Below are 17,920 nucleotides of genomic sequence, written 5' to 3' on the forward strand. Positions count from 1 at the left end.
ATAAAACGCACACATACCCAGAATCTTGTTCAACACATTGATGATACAAGCAGAAACAAATCTTAGTTAAAAAAAAAAACATAATTTAGAATTGTGAAGAATTAAAATTTTTTTTTTGTCATTTAGCTTTTTAAATAGGAATAAATGGGCCAGAAGTACACTAGAAACACAGCAACAGCAAATAAAATGGCATTATCTTGTAAATCAAGTTCAGCAAAATGTTGCTTAGCATACTTAGACTTGATGCTGCTTGTATCATGGGTGTGTTCTGAATAGGAGTACATTTTATTTCATGAAACCCTGACTGTGGATGGTATGACAAACAATGACTTCACAGTTACACAAGAGGTCTGTATCCTCCTCTCTAACAAAAACTGTCCTCCTGTCTTCCCTCACAATATTCCACAAGTTCTCTCGCACCATGCTCATCATCCTTCTACCAATATACTGACTATTGCTCTTCTGGATGTGTCCAAACCAGAACAGAACAGATAAGTCACAGTGTTTAACTGCAGCCTCTTTCGTGGCATATTGTAGCCTCTGGTGTGTGAAACAAAGACAAGTCCAAACACATGCAAGCAGATACCAGCTGCCTGGAGTCATTAACTTACAGTCATTCCTCAACACAGACTTTCTGTCTTCAAATGTGTTGAGGCAAATAGCGGGTGCTGGCTTCTCTCATATTTCATTCACACAAAACAAATAGTTACAGAGGTGCCAATAATCTGTTCTGGCCTCCGGCACACCACCAAAAAACAAATGAATTAAAAAAATAAAATTATATATATATATATATATATATATATATATATTAGTGAGGGAAACAGTAGTAGAGTAAGAGCAGCATCAAAATTTGAAAATAGTTTGATATTATGCATAGATACCAAGTTTATGTGGATCAAAAAAGATTTCTAGCCTGAGGGGGAAGATGTCGTTTTACGAGATTTCTGATTTCTAAAAACAAAGTCGTAGTCTTGTGTGATTTAATGACCCTCCAGACCAATACTTCTTGTGTGCACATGATGATATTCAAATGATTTATATTTGCATATAAACATATTTCCTAAGAGGGGAATCTTCCCTGCTCCACTCAATACTGTAACAGATTAAGACAAATAAAGCACTGGAACTTTTAGCATAGTTTGAACTTTAACACAGTGATTCTTTTGCTTACCACTAGAGGGAGCAGGCGTTCCACAAGTGGTACTCACACTGGAAATCACTGATTTCTAAGATTTTAAGTAAAAAAATAAAAATAGACATTGCATTTGTAGAGCACATAATTCAAAGCTGATGCTAAAGTAAAATAAAAAAAAATAACAGCGTAATATAGACTTATTTAAAATTTATACTATAGAATGAAAAATAACGTGGGAGGGTATTAGCATCACTGATAGAAAGCAGCTGCTGTTCATGGCAAAAGGAGCAAAGTCATTTTATTTGTTTTTAATATGTATCTACAACAAGGGGGGACACAGGCAAAAATGACTGACAACTTGATGAAAATAAAACCAAACAAAAATACACTTACCGAAGCTTTTTGTCCACCTTTCCCCGATAACATTTTTTTTCCATCTAAAGAAAATTTACAATATAAAGAAATATACGAATAAGAAGGAACATTTTTATTATTTTTTTTCTTCTTCTTTTTCTTTAAACTACACGAGACATTTAGGATGGGAAAACTACCCTAACATGAAACAAAGCAAAGCCCCCTCCGTGGACACAATGCCTCATCATATTCAATACTGCTAAAATAAAATAAAATAAAATAAAATGAGGACCTGAACAGAAACAGTCCTCAATTTCTTCCCCTGCGCCCCCGGTTCTTTTTCAAATGTTACAGTATTTTACAACGGCACAATAAAAATACAGAAATGTTCATTGCTGTGGACAGAAATAATAAAAGAGAAAGACTGCACTTTAGGACAGGAGTATTTGAAAAATCCTCATTAAAAAAAAAAATCCTTCATAGTTCAGAAGAAGGGATATGTATCAACAAAAATGGCCTTCTCCTTCAGTCCGTTTCACAGTTGCAATTGTGCGTGACGTTTCAATTGTAGGACCTATGTTCTGCTTTTTTTTTTTTTAAAAATAAACAGTTGCCGAGTTTTCATTTTAAGTCCGAGAATGCACACATCCTGCGCCGTGGCTCGCCCCAGTGCGCGCGCACACACACACACACGCACACACATCACACACGCACGCACGCACACAGTATGTTTCTGTGATTTGAAATATCAAAACATGTCAATGATATCAAAAATGCATTGTACATTATTTACAAAAAAAAAACAAAAAAAGAATGATGGGAGAGCTCAACATTAATAAAATTAAACAGGATAGCGCCCTTGTGAAGCTGGGAGGGGTTGGGGATATGTGGAGGGTGCTGTGTCAAAATTGTACATATTGTTGCCGAATTATGAAGGGAAGGGGGAGGGGGGCATTGTATGTCACCCCTACCTGGGCCGCAAAGTTAGGGGAGGTGTCAATGGAAAAATGAGAGAGGGAGCCACCCCTGCTTCGGCCCCTCCTAGGGTAAAGTGACTCCTCATTGCCGACAAACTATTAGGGGAAAAAAAGCAAAACATAAAATAAAACTGCGGTATATGAACCCGTTTGGTCGTCATTGTTGACAAATTATCAGCAAACTAAGAAAAATAGAGAGAATCCCAGGACAGCAACATTGGTGGGAGCATCACGAGCTGGGTGGGGGGGGGGTATCCCCTCCCAACAAAAAAAAGGATCGGTACCATGTAGGGTGGGTCTGGGTGGTGGTCTGAAGATATCACACGGATGAGGACACATCGGTGCCTAGATCTGCATATTTACACCGTTGCTGAGTGGTGCAGCTGGAAGAGATTAACACTTAGAAAAACGCATCCTTTCACACAGAGATCCTGCTAAATCACGGCATCAAAAATCTCACATTGATCCACCCTCGCCTTTAACATAAAATTTTTAAAAAAGCAAGCAGGAATTTTCCAGAATGTAAAACTACTGTCGGAACCGTGTGAGCTTTTATATAGCAACAGCGAATCCATTTTTCCAGTTTTGGGTTCACATACCCATAGAATGCAGGATATTTACAGAATCGGATGTAGAGAATGCATCACATAATTGAATGTCAAATCAGATGGATAAAATATTTTTGGAAAGTGACAATTGCTTTAACACAAAAAATGTCCTGCTTGAACCATTTTGCAGGGTTCTGTGTGAAAGGCAATGGCAAATAAATGCCACTTTTGCATTTAGAGTTTTGATACGGTTGTTTTGCAGGACATCTGTGTGAAAGGGGGGGTTTATAGGCTCATAAGTCAACAAAGAAAATAAAAAACAGTAAATGTATAAATACAGCTGTGCATTACTCTGCATATGAAGCAAGCAAAATCAGGTTGAATAAAACTCATTTAAGGACCAAAAAAATGGGGTCAAAATAAGTAGGGTTGGAAAAATTTTTGGGGGTAAAAACAGGTGGTGAAAATGATGTTGGGTAAAAATATATCTATATTTGGGGTCTGAAGGTTAGGGGAAAAAAACAAGATAGGTAAAAGAAAAAAAAAAATACAAATGTGTGACAACAAACTCATTTGGGTAAAAAAAAAAAATACAATGGCTACTGAAGTAATTTTGAGGGGAAAAAAATTAAAAGGGCCAATAATGCAGGGATAAAATTTAACCAGCAGGGAGCAGTGAGGTGACATCATATGTGTGCACATGAGTAGCTTTCTCTCGCAAATTAATGTGCCCTCTTAATCAACAAAAAAAAATACCATAGCAATATAATTAATAACAATAATATAATAATAAAAAAAATGGCAATGATACAATACATACACACAAAAGGGAAAAAAACAGATCATCACAACACCTCCGTTAAAAATGTACAAACAGAGGCCCGGAAAAATATAGTTAAAAACTAAATTATTTAAAAAAATAAAATAATAATAATAAGTCAGTTTTTGGATGAAGATTCCAGAGTGTCCTCGAGCATGTGTCACTCTCCTTTTTCTGCGTTTATCCTCGTTCCCCCCGCGCTCATTGTCTCAAGTCCGCGAAGAGGCTCTTCCTGTTGACCTGCTGCGTCTTCCTGCCCGGCCCGGCGGCCATTTTGCAAGCTCCTGGAGGGCCGTTTTTTTTCACTAGAGTCCCGGCGAGATCCAGGGCCGCTCCGGAGGAGGACGTGGACGAGGGCTGCGGTTCACCCGTGAGGAAGTTTGTGGTATAGGCCAGGAGGAGAGGGAATAGAAAGGGGGAGGCCCGATCCGAGGGTGAGGTAAGAATTGCGGGACGTGGGGAAAAAACGAAACAAAAAAAAAACAGGTGTCGGGGTACACAATAGAAGGGGGAAAAAATAACCGAAATAAAAAAAAAAGGAAAAATAAAATCACACACTCATCGTCATGTTGGGAGAATACTGAAAAGAGAGAGAGGGGGGAAAAGGGAAGCAGGAGGGCAAAAATGAGTGGATGTGCAACATTTAATCACTAGGGGGCGCTCACACCCAGCACTGACATTTGCAAAATGCTCCTGGAATACAGTCCAACTTCCAAAGATAGAAATACTGATGATATTAAGATAGAAAGTACTCTAAGTTAGGTTAGGTAAGATAAAGACAAGCTGAGGTAAGGTAGGGTAGGCGAGCTAAGAAGGTTGTAGGTAAAAGGAATGTATGTCAAATTAACAAAAGTAGGTAAGGTAAAGTAAGGAAAGGTAAGTGGGTAGATATGGTAAGGTAATTAAAAACGGTCTACTAAGGTAAGGTAGGTTGGTAAGTATGCAAAGGTAGTTACAGTACACTGTTTAAAAAACAAAACAAAAAAAAAACAAACTTGATTTTTGCGGTTAAAAGAGTAATTTAAAAGTTGGAACAACTTGAAAATATAAATTGACATCGGCAACATTGTTTGTCAAAACAAGCAAGTGCGTTGATCCAAAAACAATTTACCGATTTGTTTTCGCTTCTATCTTGAAGTTAAGGGACAATACACGGGACGAATTATAACTTTCATTTCTTACTTATCCGTAGAAAATGCACAAAAAAATGTTTTCACGTTAGCAAAACTTCAAAAGTTTTTGGGGGGAAATTGCCGAACCTAAAATCTTAAATTTGTTGCCTTGAAATTTTGAGTTTAACCATTTATTTTTTAGAGCGTCTCTCAGATAATGTAAATAGGTAAGTTATTGCATGTAGGTTGGTTAACTCAGCAAGGTTGCTTTAGGTAAGGTTGTGGAAGTAGATAAGACGTTAGTTAAGGTTGACAGGTAAGATAAGGTAAGTAGGTCAGGAAAGCAGGTAAATAACTAAGCTAAGTTAAGGTAATGTAGGTAGCAGCTCATGTAAGGCACATTTGAACGACGAGCTGATAGTCCATCTCATAGTTTTGCATAATCGTTTTTAGCATTGAGTAATGGAGATGAGGCGATGATCATCATCACACATCACTGAAACAGACGCACAACATGAGTTGGTTGGCGATTAGTAAGCCGACACAATGCAAGCAGATGACACGTTTCATTAAAACGTCTTCCGTGGACCAATAGGACCGCTCGGACAGGAATCGCAAGCAACACTTGAATAAGGCAATTTTCATTGCGATGAATCTGTTGAGTGCAAAATAATCCAGAATATTTTGGTTTGACGGTGCTGTCTGCTTGCATTGATCCACTGGTACGATCGGGGCAGCGTCAAGGTGAAGCGTTAGGGGGGGGCGATTGTGGTGAGGCTGCGACTTACACTTTCGCTTTGGAATGGGTTCAAAAAGTTGCCGCCCATTTCACCGTCATCTCGCGGCGTTCCGGGAGGGTTGTTCATGCCCCCCATGTTATTAGGGGAACTCTGGATAAAAACAAGGGTAGAAAATAGTGAGAAACGTGATGCTTTATGCTTGAGGGTTAAGAGCGAGTCACTGAGGGACAAGGGGCTTAAGGTATGTTACCATAAGTAATGTTAGCCAAGACAAGTAGGAAATTAGGTAAGAAAATTAGTTTAGTTAGGTCAGGCAGGTTGGTTAACAAATGTTAGGGAGATAAGCAAATATGCTCGGTAAGCTTTGTTAGTTACCGTATTTTTACGGCCAAAATACGCTCTGTTTCAAAGGGCGCAGCACCAGTTGAGGGTGCTATTTCTGTATTTAATACTTTGACTGGGCGCGCCGCACTCCAAGGCGCATGCTAGCTCGCGCATGCTAGCATGCTAGCTCGCGCATGCTAGCATGCTAGCTCGCGCATGCTAGCATGCTAGCTCGCGCATGCTAGCATGCTAGCTCGCGCATGCTAGCTCGCGCATGCTAGCTCGCGCATGCTAGCTCGCGCATGCTAGCTCGCGCATGCTAGCTCGCGCATGCTAGCTCGCGCATGCTAGCTCGCGCATGCTAGCTCGCGCATGCTAGCTCGCGCATGCTAGCTCGCGCATGCTAGCTCGCGCATGCTAGCTCGCGCATGCTAGCTCGCGCATGCTAGCTCGCGCATGGTAGCACTCATGCTGATAGCTGTTAGAAGCAGCACTTCAGCTCAGACCGATCAGAGATGTCATGGCAACACGTCTCATTGTCAATGTCAGAGGAGGGATGTCACTGGTCACCACAAATCAAAAGCATGAATATCTCTGAACAGCATACAAGCAAACAATGAAACAAAGAAATAGAATTAAGACAAGACTTGCATCTCTCATGCCATACACATCCCAAAAAGAAATAAAAATAACACAAAAACAGTGGCATTCTGGGAGTTTATCAGCCTTAGCCAATCAGATGGCTGGTTAGAGAGATGTGAGTGATGTGCTTTGGGAAGTGTGTTTTTTTTTTCCCAGTCTGTTGTCTCAACCTGCTTGCAATAACATGAATGATAAGACAGACTACGACATTGTGGACAGCTGCCTTTTTGTCCAGCTTCCTCCTGCACCATCACTGAAAAAACGTATTCACAAAATGTATTTGTCACGCTCAATTCGAAGCATAGATGTCTCAGACTTTGGCCAGCAGGGTGTGCTAACATGCACTCTGAAATACCCCAAGGGGATCAGGCTCAATGGTTGAGAGAGTTGCTCAGTCTATACAATAGGCGCTTTGCATGACAAGGCGCATCGTTTGTTTTGGGGGGAATTTGGGACTTTAAAGTGCGACTTATGGTTGCAAAAATACGGTAAATTCAGGCAAGGTTTGGTTAGCGAAGGTAAAGGGAGTGGGAAAACAGGGTAAAGGTAAGGTTTCAAGTTGAGGCGACTCACCTTTGGCAAGCCGTCCATATCTCCAGACCCTGCGGGAACACGCCGCACTTGAGTCATAAAGTACACATCTCAAGCACACAATAAGAATGAGCGTAGAAAACGCACCAAGCGATCCGTTCATGTGATGCGGCTCCATGGCTCCCATCGCGCCCATCGGCCCGTCAGGCCCGGGTCCCATTGGGAACTGGTACAAATGGCAGAAAACGTGAAAATTAAGACGATTGACACTCGCAATGTCGAACGCACGTGCTGCATTCCTTGTCAATCGGACGTGTGTGAAAATGGAACTTACATTGGGTCTGTTGCCTCCCGGTCCGATGGGATTCATCATTGTGTAAATGTTTTCACTAGAGTTGGTCGAATCTGAGCAAAGCAAAAGAAATACAATCAGTTCAAATTGAGAACAGATAATGACAAACAACGAGGGTGACGTGTGAGGAGACATGCACGGTGAGGTGAGACGGGTCAAGATGGAGGGGCGGGGCTGTGGGGGGGGGTGCTTAGGTACGTGACGCACCACCTGGGCTGGGCATGATGGGAGTTCCGGGTGGACCACCGCCACCTGGGGGGCCCTGAGAGGAGGGAGAACCAGCGTTCAGGTTAAAATTCACACCTATCACAGGACAGAAATATAATCTAACAATCCGATTTCGGATTTCCCAATTGCTTTAGTTCGCAAACTATTAATCCCACAATAAATCACATGAAGTGAATGTTTAACTGTTGTGATCAAAGATGTTTTGTTTATATTTCATTTTCAATAGAGAATTTATTTATATTTTTGATTAGTAGAAATTAGGTTTACTTCTTATCAAGCATCTGAGAAACATTTTTAAATCACTTGATTTTATTTTTTTTTTTTTGTCAACTCACCACATAGTTGCCTGGAGATGAGGAGGAGTAGGCTATCTGCGAAGGGAAACCAGACCATCAAATCTCAGTTTGGGCAGACAGTATATATGAGAAAAAAAAAATGCCGCGCCACTTGTTGCCAACAGCTACGAAGTGGCAAAGCTAATGTTCGTAGTGTTGTCACGTGTAAAAGTGGATGACTCACAGAGTTTGCATTGGGCCCCGGCCATGGCCCTCTTCCTCCTGGACCCCTGCAGTGACAAAGTGGAACATCAGCAACATGATCACTACAATCATAACGAGTACGGGAAGGACATGACCGTACATGTTCATTCCTGGCATGGGGCCGCCCATGGAGTTGGGTGGGGGTCTCATGCCACCATAATTCTGCAAAATAAAAAAAAATAAAAAACAAAGAAGTCAAATTTAAGATGATATTTGATCATAGAAAGTACAGTGGTGCTTTGAGAAACAAGTTTAATTCGGTCCCAATGTAACAAATTAAACATAAAAATGCATTAACTGATTTTAATTGTTCCTCAGCTTCTGCTATGCCTGCATTGGCCACCAGGAGGCAGTATAACACAATCATGCAGGCAAACGAAGAAGAATTGTACTTAAGAAGACTATAAAGAATACGATGTGGACACAATTTTCCACTCCAAAATTACTATAATTAAAAAATAAATTTATATAATGGCAACGGGGCTTATTTTGTAGTGATACATTTTTTTTAAAATTACATACAATTAAATAAAAGATGAATACAAATCAAATTAAACATCCAGAGACCAAATAAATACCTAGTAGTACAACCACTTTCCAAGGACTTCAATTAAGTGGAAAGACGTCAAATAAATCGAACATTGAAGTACGCCGTCCATTTATCCAGTAAAAAGAGGAGGAAAAGTGATGAGATTCCCTCAGTAGTGTCAAGGTAATCATGACATAAAAGGCGACGGGTCATTGTCACGGCTGCGCGTAACAATTTTGGTGTGATTCTTAAATGAGCACCAGAAATTTTTGTTAGGTGCTCTTTTTTTTTCCCGACCCACCAACCTCGTGGATGAATTTACAGCAAAGCAAAGATGGGCCCACGTGCCACAAGCACTCTCTCCAGCCACATTTAAAACATCAAGTACGTGCTGCTTTTGTTTAGCTATGCGACATATCTTCTTCTTGAGAAACTTGGAAATTGTGTCACTCGTATCTCGAAGCGCCACGTGTGCATATGGGCGTGGCAGCGGTACCTGCGGGCCCATGGCCATTCCTCGAGGAGGGTTCATCCGCATCGGACCGCCCATGTTCGGATGCCCTGAAACGAGAACCCGAAAAGCTCGCATAAATTCCAGAGATGGCTCGTATCCTAAAGTCGAACTGAGACACACGACAGGCTCGGCTGCGTCCTGATCTCATTAGTTCAAACCCGGAGGCTGTAATCTCCAGACAGAATCGCCACAGACCTCTGTCGTTCTGGGCCGGACTCACCAACTCACATTGAGACCACATGTGCGTAAAATGACCAACCCCCTCCCACCAAAAAAAAGGTGTCGTGATTTTTTCTCACCTTAATGTAATTCTTATGACACCACAAAGAAATGTGTGGTGCTATTTTATGCGGTCCCTCATTGCAAATTAAAAGAATAAATAATAAAAATTATAATAATAATTATTATTATTATTGCAAAAAAATTGGCACTGTTGGCTTTAATGCAGATGGTATTCGATTCCTGGGTGGTTAAATGCAAGCCATGCCAAAAGTCACAACAGTGTGTATCATATATGACAATATTTAGTCTAATTTTGTAAATATTATCTTTTGAATGGAATTGAATCCATATATTTTTTTTTTTAAACAAGAAACGCCATACCTTGCGGTCGTGTCGGGTCCAAACTGTTCGGCAGGAGAGGCTGCGATCCCGGGATCCCACCTGGAGGCTGAACACGTACAAAAAAACCCCCAAAAAAAACGAACAAATCATGACTGATGTTCACGATCAGCTCCAAGTTGAAACAGAAGAAGGGCATGTTGTACCTGATTTGGCATTCGGAGTGCGGGGCGCGGTCCACCTGGGTAGCGCGGTGACATGAAAGGCTGCGAAAAGAGCAAATGTGTGAGATTTGGGCTAAACGTCAGCGCTGAGGACACACACATGAGGCGGATGACGTGTAGAGCCACACATCTCTCTGCTCTCGCTGCGGTCGGCGTAAGCCGACTCGGCCTGCGGTCGCGCCGGTTATACGCAAACGCGTCGGCGGCCAATAACAACAACAGCAACCTTTCGAGGAAGCATGCTCCGACTCGGGAAACCAGAAACCGCGAGAACGAGGATCCGGGCGCGGGCTACAAGTCAGCAACCTCGCTGGCTAACCCCAATTGTGATTTTTCCATTTCGGAGCAGGGCTGAAGTAAGGATGTGAGAGCATGCTTGGTCCCTTGTTTTATTCATACGCTGCGAGAAAAAGCAAGCAGAGGGGAGCTGTGTGTGTGTTTTTTTTATGTGTGCGTGTATGCGGGCTAAGAGCAGCAAGGGGAGATAAGTGCACAACCCCCCACGAGCAGCTCCGGGGGAGGGGCGGGGGGCGAATAATTGATCCCACACAGGGACACCCGACGCTGGGCACTGACGAGGGCCACGGCCTGCCGCCTCCTGGATGTTCTCCTAACAATGACCGAAGGTGTTGGGATTCTGGTTCTCGAACCAGAATCAGACAAATGCGCCTGGAGGGTCAATGAGGAAGAAAATGAAAAGGCATACTGATGGGGAGGGGTGGGGCTTGTACAATATTTGGGTGGGCTTTGAGAGGGAACGAAAGGAAGGAAGAGTTGCGGGAGTGAGTGTTTGCCTCTTACCTGGCCGTGGGGTCCCATCATGGGGTTGCTTGGGTTGTGTGTGGGGGGCTGTGCGTGGGGGGACTGCTGAGAGCCGGGTGGTCCCTTGAAGAAAGAAGAAGGGTGGGGGTTTGGGGGTTACACCTGGAGCAAGCGCCCCTTCGTAAGCATAGAAGGGTGACGAGCTTGCGGAATTAACTTTAACTTTTCATCGCGGGATACATTGAGGGCACGTTACAGGGAGATAAACTGTACTCACTATTTTTCCAACACCGCGACACAACCGAGCACTCACTATACCGCATAGTGCAGTGGTTCTCAACCTTTTTAATTACCAGCAAAAATACATTTAAGTGCAATCATCATCAGTTCCTGTGTGTTCATAAAAAAAATAGAAAAAGATTTTAAAATGGATTATTTAAATGGTAATTCAAGTCCAACATTTTCTTTGCAATAAAATAATCTATGTTCCCCCACTATTGTAAACATTGTATTATGATTAATCTTGCGTTGATCGAATGAAAACAAAGCTAAATAATCCACTTGTCGTCATCCATTTCACGGCGCGGCTATCGACCACACGTGACCAAAACCCAGTCAACAGGTTAGCAATGCGAGCCCGGAGGAACTTTGACGTCAATTTCGGTCGACAGCAGGTGGCGGTGTTGGATAAAATGTCAGTACGCTGAGATGGATGGAAACGGGTGGATTATTCGGATACGAATGCAATGTTAATCCCAATGTCGCGTTCAGACTAGTGTGGGAACAGAACATATTAATGATATTATTTTAAGCTACTTTTTAATCATTAACACCGGGCATAAGCTGTACTTAATGAGTCAAACAAAATGTCTCAGAAAAGTTTTACTGAGTTGATCTTAAGCCACTGTATCATTCTGCAGAATTGAAGCATTTAATATAGTGACTCTTTGCAAAGAAGACGCAGCCTGTGTAACACCACAAGTGGCTCGGGAAGAGCGAAAGTTTTTCTTTAACGCTACAAAATGACGTCGAGTGAGGCACTCGAACGGGGACTATTCGCTTGACGTGTCGCATCATCGCAGGGGGGGGGGGGCAATGGCTTCGACATCGGGACTAAGTCGCCTCGCGACGGCGATCAGGAAACGCGTTTGTGGAAAACAAGCGACGCTCCCTGTCAAAATAAGTCCCTTCAACACCACACACACAGACCCTCAGTACACCCCCACCAATGTTATAAATAGCTCTCCCATGCCTCACACTTTCTATCTCACTCACGCCAGCCCCGTTTGCTTATGCACTCATTAGCCTCCCCGCCTTGCTCACAGCACCAAAACAATGGCGGCGGGTGGGTGACCGCGAGTCCAGGTGGAGGTGATCTTTCACAATTCTCATCTCTCCGTCCCTGCCCGCTACTTTATGGCGCTTCGGCCAAATGTCAAAGCTGTCCATCACGCCGCCGCCGCCGCCGCCACGCGCACACAGTGTTCGAGCCGATGTACGGCGGTGTAGCTATGATGCGCTGATCCGAGGCCTTCTCGGCATCACAGAGGCAGAGATGGAGGATGGAAAAGTGGGAGAGGACACACGCGAATGAAGGAATGAATGGCGGGATGTCAAGAATGAGATGCAAACTGTGTTGGGAGTGACGGCTGGGTATCATGGACTTAAAATAAAGTTTGTTTTTATTCAAAAAAAGCTTCTTTTTTCACACTGCTTCTGTGATTTGCTTTAAAATTCTGAATATCAACTAAGCTTTTGAATTTTTAATTTATTTCTGTTTTAACTTGCATTAACAGCCACAGAAATTACAGGAATTAATGTTTTCCTTTGCAGATAATGTGAAAATAAATTCTTCCTCATAAAATCCAATTGAATTACTTCGCCCACAGAAAACGCTAAGAAAAAAATACGTTGGGGGGGTTGAAAAAAAAAAGTACATACAAATTTAACTCCCCCCAAATAATTTAGAAAACGCTGCGACACATTTGATATAAATTAGAAATATAAACTGGGGGGGACGGTGTAAGGGGGTAAAAAAACAACCCCCCAAAAGAAAAGAAAATCGAGAAATATGTTTAAGAAAAAATTTAAAAACAAGTTTAGCAAGTGCTTGAACTAAATTGTATTTTTTAGAGATTCGTCAAAATATTACAAATTTAATGTCATCAAAATGACAACTTTTCTCTCATGGTACTACATCTGGAGTCTCTCTTTTCATTGTAGCTCGAAATCTCCCTCTATTATAAGAAAGTTGCTTTCTTGGAATAAGTAGGGCTAAAAAAAAAAAAAGGTGGGAGCTGAGAAAGAGACGTTTGATTGGTCGAATGACTGATTGGGACATTTGATTGACAGATTGCTTGTGAATGGTACCTGGAAAAATCCGGGGGGCATGGGACCACCAGGCATGGCGTCGTTGGGGGGCATGTTGCCCATCACTGGGCTGGGCGCTGCGGCTGCGCTCTGTAAAAAAATAAAATAAAATAACAATGCCAAGCGATTAAACAAGACGTATACAACAGGAATGGAAAGGGTGCAATGGCAGCCAATTTGCTGAGGGGGGCAGTGTCTCCCACCCTGGCCAGGCATCCTCTCAACATATTAAGTTTAATGGTTAATTCAAGAAAGTGTGTCCTATTACCACCTTTAAAGTATTACCTGAAGAGCAGAATGTAAGGGCATCATCTTTTTTTTTTTTTGCTGACAAATTAGGACAAAGTGTTCAAGGAGAAACATCCTTAAAAAAAAAGCTGGCAAGTGTCCCTTCGCTGCACTACTCTGGTGTTTACAGTCACTTATAACTATGGCTTAGTTGTGCTGGATGATTTGTGTGGGAATAAAATAGATTTTTGTTTTTTTGTGGGTTCCATACTCAGTGTTGCCAATTTAGTCACATTTTATTTCTTAAAACAACTAACTCCCGTTAAAAAAGAGATTTTGACTACAAGAAAGGAACCTGTTGGAAGGCAATAACGGAGTCAGTCATGCTAAAAATTGAGTGATGATACGTTGCTGAAGCAGTGAATTGATTCATGATGAAAACCTTTGACCCAGGGTATACGCTTCCAAATTCATGGCTAGATTGTCTGTCTACATGTGTTGCCGCATCGTTTGTGTTTAAATATCCGTTGCAAGGGGAACAACGCCGCCAGATCCATGCTAATTGTTAGCCCATGCCCGATGCAGCTTCTCATATGTTAGCGTTCCGGTAGCGGAGGCTATATCTTTAGCTACACAATGCGTGATTGTAATTTTTTTTCATGTTAATTTTGAGCAAAACCTTCAATTGGGAGAGTATCGCACAGTCCTACTTTCATGTGTCGCACCTTGAGTCCAAACTAATTCAATTGGAGTCCATTCATTATGCGATGGTTTATTGTGGACCGTTGCGCCAGACGGGCTAAGCAAATGTGCCAACTGGGATTTAAACAAATCAAACAATTACACGCATTACATTAGTTACATAGTAATATGATCTCGGGGGCAGCTGGCACCGTCCAATGCAAACACATCGAACACGCATGCAATAAGCGCCGTTTAAAGGAGACATTCATTTTATAAAATGCTTTTCCTGTTCAGGGTCACGGGACGCTCTTAGGTAAAGATATTCTAGACTGGTCGCCAGTCAATCACAGGAAGAAGAGATTACCACTGGTGCCGATATAATAATTCAATTAATTAACGATGTTTTTTTTTCTTCAAGGTTTTTTACAGCATACAGAAAGCAAAGCCACAGTTCCGGATGCACTTTTCAATTATTGAACATCAGAACTGTAAAGCACAGTCATGTAGGAGCTGCTGTCGGCCACAGTCCACGCCCAAACACTCACACACAGACTCACGCCACGTCATGTCACACGCAACCGCCCGATATTTATTACAATGAGTATTTTCCATTCATTCAATTCTCGCATTGTTGTTTGTGCAAATGTTCTTCACAAGGTATTTGAAAGTGCGCTTTGATACATTACAACGGGTAAAACTATATTAAAAAATACAATTTGTGCTGCCTTATTACATCATGGATTTTCATCTACAGGAGGTGGGACTGGAATAAATCCACCGCAATGAACGGAGGTTCACTATAAGAGTAAAAGCATTTGCACCCATGGAGTCAGCACCTTTCATTCACATTAACAAGCGCAGAAAAGTTACAACAGCAATCTGGCTGATTTATAGGATCTCTTGCCTGACAGTTGGTTAAAAACCACCCCCCCCAAAAAAAGTGACAAAATGACCACTTTTTGCTAATCAAAATAGCAGAACCAACACTTGTTTTCCCATCTTCTTTTGTCAGGGGAACAATGCAGACCCAACAAAAGTGGAAATCTCAGGGCTGGGGTGGGGTGGAGGGCCAGGCGGGGATCCAAATGATTCAGCCCGGGAGTTAAATATGATATAACCGTATTCTCGTCCGCACACACGTACACTCGTGTTGGAAACGCTTACATAAGCATGCCGGAACAAACACGCACAAACACACACGGGTACACACAAAGAGTTGCATCACAAGCTTATAAAGTGCTGCCTTTCAGTCATGAGGCAGACGGAGGGAGGTTTAGTGTATGTGTGCGTGTTTAGGGGTGGAGGGGTAAGGTGTCAGTCCGTGCAAACCGACGTACACGCGCGCGCAACCCTTTGCACATTCGCACTTGCAGTTCTCCGCCGATAAACGTGCATAAAGAAGAAACGCATGAAAGAGAGAAGAAAATCATACACACACCAAAACACACCTCCCCCAGCTTTATGCTAATTCTGCGAGCAGGCCACAGAGTCCCTGGGGAGGCAGCAGGGTCGACTGCCTCTTTCCCTCCATCCTCATCCCTCCATTCTTTTACCCTCCCCAGTCCAAGACATATTCTTCCGTGTGTGTGTGCCCCGAAAAAGCTACTATTCCGTCTCTATCGCATAACCCCCCCCCCTCTCCCTTGCAAGTAAGGGGCGTCAGAAGCTTGCAGAAGCTGTTGCCATGGAGACAGGTCCTATCTGCACTCTGTCCCCCTGGCATCCCCCGCTCCAGGAAGGAGAAAGAACAAGAAGATGCTGAAGAAAGAGAGAAAGAGGGAGTTAAGATAAACACGCAAAGAGACTGAAGAGGAGGAGGAGGAGGAAGAGGAAGAGGAGGGCTACATTTGTCCACCATCAATCATTGTTGCACATTACTGATACAGACCATTACCAACATCTATTAGTTTGTGTTCCAAGGTGGATTTAGAAAAAGTCGTTACTTAAAAACAACTGATTTTACTATTGCTTATCGGTCTGGTACTTGAACGTAATGTTATGCAAACCAAATTTTTGACATACATAAACGTGCCTTGCCATAAATAAATAAAAACAATGATTTCCAGAAAAAGAAACGTTTTGAACGATTAGGTTCACTAATCTTAGAGTTAAAAATGACAATCAAATATTTCTTGTCTTTGTCTCTATCCTTCCAGGTAAGACATTTGAGATCACTTTCTCATTGACATGCTCACCTGGAGGTTAACTTGGGGTTTGACAGTGATCAGCTGGAGTAGGAATTCTAACCGGCGACCCGTCAGTCACTGGATGACTTGCGATGTATATTCGCTAAATGTTAAGGTTGCTTCCCCCGTAAATTGAAAAACGTTCCTATAGTTCAAATAATTAAATTAATTATATGCGAGTCATTTCAGTCTCCCGGATTTCCCGTTTTCCCAGCAGCTCGCGAATTCTAGGCACTACGCTAACCTACGCAACCACGTTGATGCGAAACAGCTACACGCTGCGCATGCTAAATGTTATCCCTCCGTGGTTTGCATGCTCGCCTGAGTGGACGAGGAGCAGCTAAGCACGTGCTAAACTAGGCAAAAAGAGAAAAGCGGATAAGATACTTATGCCAATCGCTAAATTGATGTGATATGTTGCAAAAGATCACATTATGTGCACAGGTGACGATTATTTTTTTTTTTTAAACATTTAAAAGTTATTTTCTGGATGCGTGATTATGATGATGCAGCGATCCTTTCATTGAAGCACATGATAAATTCACCAAAAACCCAAGGGTCGCTTGAAAAAAAAAAAAAATGCCTGGGAATATTTACGCTACTGTAAACTATGTTTTAATGGCCTGCTTCCGTAGAGCGACGCTGGCACAGTATTAAAGGCTACTCTTCAGCATATTTCATATCTGTATCCAACGGCGAGATTGGCTAATCCAAAGTGTTTCACTTCGTAGAATGATTTCTTTCCGCCTCTTGAAAATTGTACAGTGAGCTCAGCACGGGTCCACTTGATTTGTGTGCACAAGCAATAGACGATCTTTAAAATGCCAAACAGCTCAATTAATTTGCACTGGACCCAACGCCCTACGCTATACTTCTCTCTAGCGAACACTTGCTAATGAGGGGGGGGGGTTGATTAAACAATTAGGCTTAAATGATTAACCCATGATTATATTACACGATCAAATAGACTTACACTTAAACAAGAAAAGTCACACTGACTGAGCTATGGCGGCTTTGTGATGACATTTATGAGAAGGACAGTGGAACATGCCCGGGAGTGGTACAAGTCACAATTATTTTGTATTTCCATTATTTTGTGTTGGGGGGGAAGGAGGAATCTGTTTCAAAAACTTGTCAGGGCAGATGACCACCCGCATCGGTTGTGCTTTTCCTTTTGCTGGGATGGAGTTTTTGCTGCAGGTGGGGTTCTAATTGGCTCTAATTGGTATTCATGTGGAGAAAAAAAAACTCAGACAACCTTTAATATAGTTTGGCAGTGAATAACTCAATTGAGCCCCAGAATAAAGAATGTGAATGCAACTTAAACGGTTCACAGGCCTCTAACTTGGAGGTAGTCTCCACCATCACTGCCTGCAGGGTCAGAAGGAGGTGACCTGTTTTTTATTTTGCTGTGCGGGGAAGCAGGTTTTGATCATCTGGCTGCCGGCGAACAACGGCAGCCGCGCGACATAAAACGTGCGACCTTTGATGTCGACCGTAAACATCACGAGTAGGGCTTCAAGCAGCTGCGGGTGTGCGACCCCGAGAATTTTCGTG

The 17,920-nt window shown here is 42.4% G+C and overlaps 1 protein-coding gene across 4 annotated transcripts in view; it reads right to left on the reverse strand.

Moving 5' to 3' along the window:
• Positions 1-1,410: 1,410 nt before the first annotated feature.
• The window catches only part of LOC148342840 (single-stranded DNA-binding protein 3), a 35,400-nt gene continuing 18,890 nt past the window's right edge, over positions 1,411-17,920 (reverse strand). Inside the window, exons 5-18 of one of the 4 annotated variants that reach the window (XM_088311539.1) lie at positions 13,266-13,355; positions 10,935-11,018; positions 10,116-10,175; positions 9,952-10,018; positions 9,331-9,395; positions 8,406-8,467; positions 8,286-8,331; positions 8,102-8,137; positions 7,749-7,800; positions 7,521-7,591; positions 7,334-7,412; positions 7,229-7,257; positions 5,738-5,839; positions 1,411-4,194 (exon numbers count right to left, since the gene is read on the reverse strand). In XM_088311539.1, coding sequence (XP_088167665.1) covers positions 4,039-4,194; positions 5,738-5,839; positions 7,229-7,257; positions 7,334-7,412; positions 7,521-7,591; positions 7,749-7,800; positions 8,102-8,137; positions 8,286-8,331; positions 8,406-8,467; positions 9,331-9,395; positions 9,952-10,018; positions 10,116-10,175; positions 10,935-11,018; positions 13,266-13,355 — 999 coding nt within the window. In that variant the 3' untranslated portion in view covers positions 1,411-4,038. Of the gene's footprint in view, positions 4,418-5,737; positions 5,840-7,228; positions 7,258-7,333; positions 7,592-7,745; positions 7,801-8,101; positions 8,138-8,285; positions 8,332-8,405; positions 8,468-9,330; positions 9,396-9,951; positions 10,019-10,115; positions 10,176-10,934; positions 11,019-13,265; positions 13,356-17,920 lie in introns of all 4 variants that reach the window. The other 3 variants (XM_088311530.1, XM_088311558.1, XM_088311548.1) reach the window with 3 other exon arrangements.

This window comes from Idiotropiscis lumnitzeri, chromosome 1, assembly GCF_059441095.1.
Source record: "Idiotropiscis lumnitzeri isolate Australia: NSW breed Sydney's pygmy pipehorse chromosome 1, RoL_Ilum_1.0, whole genome shotgun sequence".
Lineage (NCBI taxonomy): Eukaryota > Metazoa > Chordata > Actinopteri > Syngnathiformes > Syngnathidae > Idiotropiscis > Idiotropiscis lumnitzeri.